The sequence below is a fragment of the Physeter macrocephalus genome, chromosome 13 (assembly GCF_002837175.3).
Source record: "Physeter macrocephalus isolate SW-GA chromosome 13, ASM283717v5, whole genome shotgun sequence".
Classification (NCBI taxonomy): domain Eukaryota; kingdom Metazoa; phylum Chordata; class Mammalia; order Artiodactyla; family Physeteridae; genus Physeter; species Physeter macrocephalus.
Window position 1 is genome coordinate 25,641,407 of NC_041226.1, and position 9,242 is coordinate 25,650,648.

General features: G+C 35.3%; 1 protein-coding gene across 5 annotated transcripts in view; it reads left to right on the forward strand.

Moving 5' to 3' along the window:
* The window catches only part of VWA8 (von Willebrand factor A domain containing 8), a 365,312-nt gene that overhangs the window by 38,499 nt on the left and 317,571 nt on the right, over positions 1-9,242 (forward strand). For 4 of the 5 annotated variants that reach the window (XR_003682537.2, XM_028497346.2, XM_024125806.3 and 1 more), the window contains exons 3-4: positions 2,277-2,407; positions 5,484-5,594. Coding sequence is in view for 4 of the 5 variants with exons in the window: in XM_028497346.2 (XP_028353147.1) it covers positions 2,277-2,407; positions 5,484-5,594 (242 nt within the window). In the remaining variant the exon portion in view is untranslated. The remainder of the gene's footprint in view (positions 1-2,276; positions 2,408-5,483; positions 5,595-9,242) is intronic. The other variant, XM_055089369.1, reaches the window with a different exon arrangement.

Below are 9,242 nucleotides of genomic sequence, written 5' to 3' on the forward strand. Positions count from 1 at the left end.
GGACCGGGGCACGAACCCGTGTCCCCTGCATCGACAGGCAGACTCTCAACCACTGCACCACCAGGGAAGCCCTAGAGCTTCTTAACTCTTATTTTGTTTCATCCTTAAACAGCAAGCAGATGGACTTATCTTGAAATAAAGAGTAGACCATGTATGACAAAGATTTAAGCCTGGAGTAGGAAAGGAAAATAGTTAAGTGGACATCTGACAGTTAAGAATGAGGTACAGGTGAATTGCTTCCTAGCGTTGTGGAGCTCCTTGAGAGATTCTCAGAGGTATAGGTCTTGGGGCAATGTTTTTTATTCTATTTTTCATTATTGCATTCCTAAGAACATTTTCCCCCAATTGTCTCTCCCCAATTCCATGGAGTTTCAATGCACAGATATATTGCTTTGGGGAAATCATAAAATGGTTTAATGTGACCCCAGTGATGTGATATACCAACCAGTCTGCCCAAAACCTTGTCCTTGATCTTCCCACCATGATTAAGAAAATCAGAAATGTATCTTTATTTTTTCCAATGATTCAATGTTAACTTTTTTCAGGGAGGGTAGGGGGAACCACCCTAGCAAGATTATGCTATTGGTGGAGGGGGCGGGGGGAAGCACGGCTTTAGTCCTAGGCAAGCGTTCTTAGTTTGATCTTTGAATTCTTTCATGACCTTTCCTGGATGATTAAACAAAGTTTAACAAGTATGGGTTATTCAACACATACAAAAGACTTTATGTTTTTTATATACATTTACACACATACATATATATACATATACATAATATCAGTATTGTATGTGTTTATGTATAAAGTGCAACATAATAGTAAAGGAAACACTGTACCCACACCCAATTTAAGAAGTAGAATGTTTCTAATACCGTTGAAGTTATCCATGGGAATCTCTCTGCTTCCATGTCCAAGTATCCTGAATTTATCATTCTTTTACTTTTTTGCTTTTTCAAGCACTGTTTTATCACATATGTATGTATTTGTAAAGAATTCAATTTGCTAGTTTATTGAGCTTTATCAAAATAGTGATATTAATCATTAATGTATGATTTATTTTATGACAAATTTTTTTCTCATTTAAGAGTTAAACATATTGTTGGAAGTAATGGTAGTTCGTTCTGTTTTTTTGTTGTTGTTATATAATATTCCACTGTGTGCTTTTTATCCATCTCCTGTCTCCAGTTTTATTTTGAGCCACACTGCTGTGAGTATTCTATATGTCTCGATGTATAAGGGCGAGAGTTTTTCTTGTATACCTGGGAAAGCACTTGCTAGGTCACTAGGTGACTTATAAGTGAACAAACACAAATTAATTGTATTAATACAAACATTTTAAAAAATGTTTAGGGAGAAGATGAGTGGATTGATGGGTGATTTAATAGTAGAGTTAGGGACTTCCCTGGTGGTCCAGTGGTTAAGACTTCACACTCCCAATGCAGGGGCCACGGGTTCTATCCCTGGTCAGGGAACTAAGATCCCGCATGCCGTGTGGCAAAAAAAAAAAAAAAAATAGTAGACTTAGAAGGGCATTATACAGAGTAGTCTTCTATTCCTAAAAGGTTGGTGTAGAATAGACTTAAATTCTAAAGAAGTCATTTAAGTCTACATCAGACTTCCTAACTGTGAAGTTTGAGAGATCTCACAACCCAGTGCCAACTTAAGTTATAGCTTTAAAAAATTTTTCACAACTGTGATAATCATTAGTTGTCTGGGATGATTTGGTCATATCCCCTTTTTAGAACAAAAGAGGTGGGCTTTAAAACTGTGACAAAGTAATGGTACTAGCTGCTCATATCACCCTTGAAAATCACTTTCATTCCTTTGGTGACACATTGTTCAAGCATTCTTATAAGCTTTTTTTTTTTTTTTTTTTTTTGGTCACACCATGTGGCTTGTGGGATCTTAGTTCCCTGACCAGGGATCAAACCTGGATCCACAGCAGTGAAAGCCCAAGTTTTAACCACTGGACCACCAGAGAATTCTCGTTTTTTAAGTATGGGATTATGTGACTCTTTGTGATGTAATAAACTTTGTTCTGTTATAACATTAGATAATAATGGTTTATTGTAAAACAGTGTGAAAATTCACCAGATGTTTGTATGAATGTATATATGTGTATATGTATATATGCATGTGTGTGCATGTGTGTATATATGTGTATGTATATATAATATATATATATTTTTTAACTTAATGTACTGTCTGCATTGGTTGCTTGAAGACTTATATGTAGTATTCTGATTTGCATTTCATTTTACCTTTTTTCCACCTTAAAGTTTCAGACTCTCTGGCTCAATCAGTAATTCAACATCTAAGATGGATAATGCAGAAGGATCTTTTGGGGCAAGATGTCTTTCTAATAGGACCTCCTGGTCCTCTTCGACGCTCTATTGCTATGCAGTACCTGGTAAGCAATGCATTCTTGTGGATTCCTGAGGGTCTTAACTATGCTAAGCTATTTTGTAAATAAATGGAGAATTTACAAAAATATCAGGATTAGTCATTGCTTTAAAAATGTTGATGTTGAAGGGTGATTTGTTTATAAAGCATTTGGAATAAGTTACTTGGGAAGTAAATGTACATTTGCCTTTCATAGCTTTAGCAAATGTTGTAAGTAGAAAACCCTCCACTTCCAGTAGGAAAGAGATCTATCTAAATTCAGGCAATGAGTAGCAGATAGAATCAGCAACACTGAGATTACAAAACAAAGTGTAGTTTTGTACTACTCAGGAAACATTCTTTTATCTGCAGTCCACATTTTGAAAAGCCAGATAATTCTGACTTTTTGATATTATGTGGTCTTTAAAGGGAGCCTAAGGATTACAGAATCTCTCTTATGTGTTAACTTGCACTCGTTTTTTTTCTTTTTCTTAAATAGATGAGAAAATAAGTTCAGAGAAATTAAATAACTCACTCGAGCTTTATCCAGCGAGTAAATGATGGAGCTAGACTTCAGATCTCACATTGCTTCCCCTTTCTGACATGTTATTCTCTTAAATGTTTGTAGTTCTCTGAGTACGGTTGTGAAGCGAGTTGAAATATTCAAATCTCGACACAAATTTAAAAAAATTTACGGGACTTTTTTTTCTACTACTTTGTCAGCATTAATAGGCATTGCTCTAATGATTCAAGGAAGAACACTCTCAGATGAAGTTGGTCTGTTCCAAAGATACTTTTTAGGATGAAGAGAAAAAGCTTACTTAAAGTTTCCTTTTGTAACTTGATATTAAATAATTGATTTCTAAGCTATTGAAATATACTTCGTGTACTCTTTTATTTCGGTGGTGAATTTATCTTGGTACTTTCAAAATCATGTAGGGCAGGAATGATAAAAATAGAATGGACATATCAGAAACTAACTCCCTCTAGCTCATAAATTTCATATCTTTTATATGTTCCTAGAACCAGTTTGTGAGATACAACGTGCCATTGTAGTATTATCCTCACTTTATTAATATACAAGGCAAAAGTGTCTTGTCTAAGAATGCAGAGTCGGCCACCGAAAATCCCAGGTCTAGAACCTCTTTAGTTTTAAGATGTGCCCTCACTGCCTGGCTTATTTCAAAGGCCACAATATCTCACTTTGATTTTGTTTCCGGCAAGACTTTGAAGCTTGTTAGAAATGTGGAATGAGCCAGGCTAGGAGATTATAGGAGTCTTGTTGGCTCAAAAATGCAACTCAAGTTTATAAGTATGAAGCTTGTATCTTAAAAAAACAACCACCACCAAACTGTAAATTGTGAATTAGAGCTGAGGCGGCTTTAGGATGTGGAAATACATGTAAGAAAACTTAACAGCCTAAATTGCCTTCCAAACTCTGCAATGGGTACTGCTGTCATTAGATATAGGATCCTGTGCATAATAATAGCCAGAGTAGATGACATCTTTAAAGGCAGAGATTTGGGGGCAAGCCTGTTGCCCCCAAATGAGAAATTAAATAGAAATAATGTGATGGTTGCGTTTATTTCATATTTCACTCATATAAAATGAGTTTTGTAGATAGTTCAAAAAAAACTCAACAGGCCTCTGCCGCCTCTCCCATCTGCTGCTCCTGGTGCTGTGTGTGAGCTTGCTGGTACCACTTCTGTGAAGCAGCAGCTGAGGGGACCTTGGTGCTTGTCTTGGCTGGTGAAGAGTCCCAGGAAACTCAAGACTGAGGATAACATCCTCATTGTGGCAGTTCAGGGTGCTACCGTGGTACAATTTAACAGTAAGAGGCATACACCACTTTGTCAACCAATGTGAATGACAGGGTTTTTCAGTGTGGCAGATCGTATTCAGACAATCAATTAAACAAGACAGGAAGGCACTGTGATGTGTTCCAGAAGTCAGAAGGAGGTATCTGCTAAAAGAAAACCTGCTACTTAACTCCAAAATTGTGCTCTCATGGGCAATTCATTCTTATTTAGAGAAACATCATTTGCTATCACCACATCTTCACCACTATGGTGTATGTTTTCTCTGTTTAAAACTTTTCCCTTCTTTCCACATATACTGAAATTTATGGGTGCGTGGGAACCAGCACATTTAAAAAAACTAAGTGACAATAATAATATATTTTTATCAACATCACATGGAGACACCGTGGAGAAAAAAATCCCATTGTGTGGAAATATCCCCTTTCACCATTAATGGCATGCTCATTCAACTTTTTTCTTTATACTCGTCCAGTAAATTAATTTGTTCTTCCTGTTTAGTAAAAACGTATTGTATGCCTTATTGGATTGGAGCATGTCATTGCTTTTAATTCAACGTTGTAAAACCAAAGATAATGTTAAAAACTTTTTGTACATAGTTGCTACATATATGGCAAAATTAATTTAGGGATAGGTTAATTATTCTAAAAGAAATGGATTCTGGATGGTTTCTCCTTCAAATCAAATGATTTTTTGTGTGTGAAATAATAACCCCCTTACCCCCCTCCTCTTTCTCATCTTACTTCTTCTTTTCCTTCCTGAATAGTTATGTATGTGTCTCTCCTGACTATTGATATTTACCTTATTTTCACACTTGTTAAATACCTAACATATTGTATCAATATATAGTTGGTAAACATTGGTTTGTGGAGTAAATTAATTTAAATCACCCCTTTAAAAAAAGAGAAACACTACTTACAGAGATGACTATCGTTTGTCTGAAAATCAAGTAATAGCCAAATTATTACTCTTGATATTTGAAAAGAACTCTACAGGAGACATTAAGATTTATAAGATCTAATTTTGTTTATTATTGCTTAAGTAGTAAGTAATTAAGTCATAAATTATTGCCTACAGTAAAAATAGAGCTCTGAGGAGAGATATATACATATTTTGGTTAATGCTGAATTTATTGCATTTTTCTTAAAGCTGAGGCTCAAAAGGCTTTAATCTAGAATTACATTTAAAATGCTCTTCTGTAGAGTTACATTGTCAGATAACTGGCTCCAAAGCATATGTTGGGAACTTGATTTTTATTTTGGGACAATTACACGCTCTGCTCTTCAGGAGTTGACCAAACGGGAGGTTGAATACATCGCCTTATCAAGAGACACCACCGAAACTGATCTCAAACAGCGTCGAGAGATCCGCGCAGGCACTGCTTTTTACATCGATCAGGCAAGTGCTTACCACACTCCAACATGTGATTGTTTACTCCTGGTCTTTAAGAAATTGATTTTTGAAGTAGAAAAAGAGCAGCTCATGTAATAGTGAAAGATGGATGTACTGTGCTCTCTCAAGACAGATTTAATTTAGGTTTTTGGTTTTCCTGTTCTTGGAAATGCCAAGAAGCCATAGTTGAAATTAGTGGTTCTAAAATGTTAGCTAAAGGTCAATATGCTGATTTCTTAATTTTCAGTTGTTTCCTATTAATTGCCTATAGAAATTTGTTTTCTTTTTGAAAAGAATTATGGCTATTTTAATATAGGAAATTCTCTAGCACATTTATTAAAGTATTCTCAATATAAAGGTCAAGTTTATAAAGGTTTATTAAACATACTGAAATTAGATATATACTTCCAGGAACTGCAGCTTTTTGGAGAGAGTACTTAGGTGTAGGTTACCAATTAAAATAATATTTTTTGAAAATTATAATGAAGCTTGTTGTACATTTCTTTAAATATATTGCTTAAAATATTAAATATTGTTCTTTGTTAGGAATACCTAATTGAAAAAAGGACAGAGGCTTTAAACATTTCATAGAGAAAATATTTCAAATATTCAATAAATTCGTGACAAGATGCTTGATCTTCTTGTTAAAAAAATAAAAATTAAAACACTAGTGAGCTGCTGTTTTTCTTTCACCTATCAGATTGGTAAAGATTAAAGAATTTGCTAATGTCCATTGTTGATGAGGAAGAAAGGATGAGGAATCAACATTGCTGTTAATGGGAGCGTAGATTGATGCAATTTTGAAAGAAAATTTGGTGATTATCTGTCAAAAGAAAAGAAATTAAACATATTTGTATCCAGCAGTAATATTTCTAGCAATTTTTCTTTCCAATGTTATTCACACAAAGCGTGTAAAGTTATATATACAAGGCTGTTTATTGTAGCATTGTTTGATATCATATAAAACTGTAAGTGAAAATTATAATGATGTACATTTAGGAGACTAATTAAATAAATAATGGTAACTAGAATTCTCTGTCACCATTTAAAAAAATGAGATGAATCTATATGAGGTGATAGGAAAGAAGTCCAGGATATATTAACTGAAAAAAAATGAAGTTGCAAGACAGTATATATATAATATGGTCCCATTTGTGATTTAGAAAAAAAGAAGAAACGTGTAAATGTTTGTGTATACATTGAAAATTTCTAGAAGGAAACACAAGAATCAGTAAACAGAGCTGACCTCTGTGGAGGTATGACTGAGCATTTGGGGTGGGGCGAGGAAAGAACATTCATAGTTCTTTAAATTTGAAGCTTTCCCAGGAGTACACACTATTACTTATAATTAAAAGAGTGAAATTGTAAGAAGCACTGAGTGAAAGAATTTTTGGAGACCAGAATATTCACATTGTCACATAGATTACTAATTAATTACAAAAGGAAAAATGTACTTAAAGTGATTTGACAATAACTACCTTAAACAGTGGTGAGCAAACTTAGCATCATATGGTGGGAAAATCTGAGAAGTTCAGATTTCCAGCAATTAAAAAAGTAATGCTTTGTGGATGAAGCACATAAGTGTATTTAAAGACATCCATTTTATTCACATAATGCCAAATGTTCACTTTATTTCTAATTATAAATGGGAAAAAAATGTACTTTTACAATGCTTGCTTCTTTTCTGGACCCAGTGAGGATGAAATGAAGGAGATGGGATTTGAGTTGAGATAGTGAGCAGCTGAGGAGAGAGATTAGAAAATGAGACCACAGCCTGTGTAGAGGAGAGGGGATAGGAATATATTTAAGTGACGATGGAAGAACTGGTTTTGTCTGGTAGAGCATGGATTTAAAAACATATTTTTTGAGTGGATTTTATACCTAGATGATTGTTGCAATGCAAATAGTAAGGAAGAGAAAGGGATTTTTGTATGTTGATTATTTTAAAGACAGCTTAAAACTTTGCCTGTTTAGAAATCTCAGAAATGGAGTCATTTTAGGTAACTAAGTTTATTGATTAGCTAAAGATTTATTTCTTGAAGCATAATATAAATTGTTTAGATGAAACTCTGATATTATATTCTCCTTGCCATTCTAAAACATATTTTCAGATGATATCTATTTTACCATTTATAAAATATTTAAAGTGCTATGTAAATGTATGGTAGTATTTTATACTTTCGTGTTTTCTTGGTGAATCCTACTTATTATGATAAACATCAGCTATTTAGGATGCTGTAATGCACTGACACCTTCAGAGCCTGTGATGGAGATATAGGCATGTTAGTCCTTTCTCTAAGTCGCTTCAGGCTATTTATGAGATTGTATCTGATTTTCACATTTTCTCTTCTCTCTTATTTGGCGGTTAATATTCCTTACTGTTTGCTCAAAATTGGATCCTATCAGTTCCTTGCTTAAATCCATGCAATCCCATCACACCCAGAATAAAATCCAGATCCTTTAACAAGGCCGCCACACTCTACAGAACCCAACCTTGGCAACCTCATCTCCTTTCTTCTTTCCCTTGCTTTCTAGACTCCAGCTACAGTGACCTTCTTGTTCTTTTAAAAATAGACCAAGTGCTCTCCAGCCTCAGAGCCTTTGTACCTGGTATTTCCTCTGCTTGGAATGACCTTCTCCCAGATCTGTATATTCCTGCCTCCTCGTCATTCAGCTTATAAATTCTCATAACATTCTATAATCATTGATCACGCCCATGCCCTTTCCACGTGAACCCTGCTGTCATATACATAATGTAATCTTCAGAGCACCTATCACTCTCTGAATTTACCTAATTATTTCTTTGTTTTCATGTTGATTGTCTGTCTTCCCCACTAGAACGTAACTATTTTGCTTATCTCTGGCACCTAAAAACTGTTTGGAATGTAACTTACATTTTATGACAGGTTTCTCCTTTGGTTAATCAACCTTGTTAAAATTTTAAGTAAATTAAGAATAAATAGGCTCTGGATGGGACCAGGGGCTTTCCATTGGAAAATATATCTGTCCTTTTGACATCTATTTTGAGTCATCAGAATGAATAATTACCATCTGAATTCTAAATATTGGAAGTTACCAATTGATTACCAGCTACTCATGTTTGTTAGAGTGAAAGATCTTTATTTTATTTAGAAATTTCTTTTATTTAATATTCTTAACCGTTGACTTTGATGTCTGGGATCAAGGGAAAGGCAGTGTCCACATAACCATCAGGTGAAGTTTCCTAATGCAGGTGGGCCAACCTAGATGAGAAATACCTGTGGCCATCTAGTGGGTGCTAAGGAGAAAAAGTTGGGGGTTTTCAGTGTGGTTGACATTGTATGCACATATGACTGATGTCCAAGCAATTTCTAATTGACATTTCAGCTGGAAACCTTGACAAAACTCCCAAATCCGAGTTGGGGATCATGGCCATAGGCTGCTTTTTTTCATGCAGGATTTTGGATAATTGATGATAAAATGAGAGGTTGAACTCAATTGCTACTCTTTTTTTTTTTTTTTTTTTGCGGTACGCGGGCCTCTCACCGTTGTGGTCTCTCCCGTTGCGGAGCACAGGCTCCGGACGAACAGGCTCAGTGGCCATGGCTCACGGGCCCAGCCGCTCCGCGGCATGTGGGATCTTCCCGGACCGGGGCACGAACCCGTGTCCCCTGC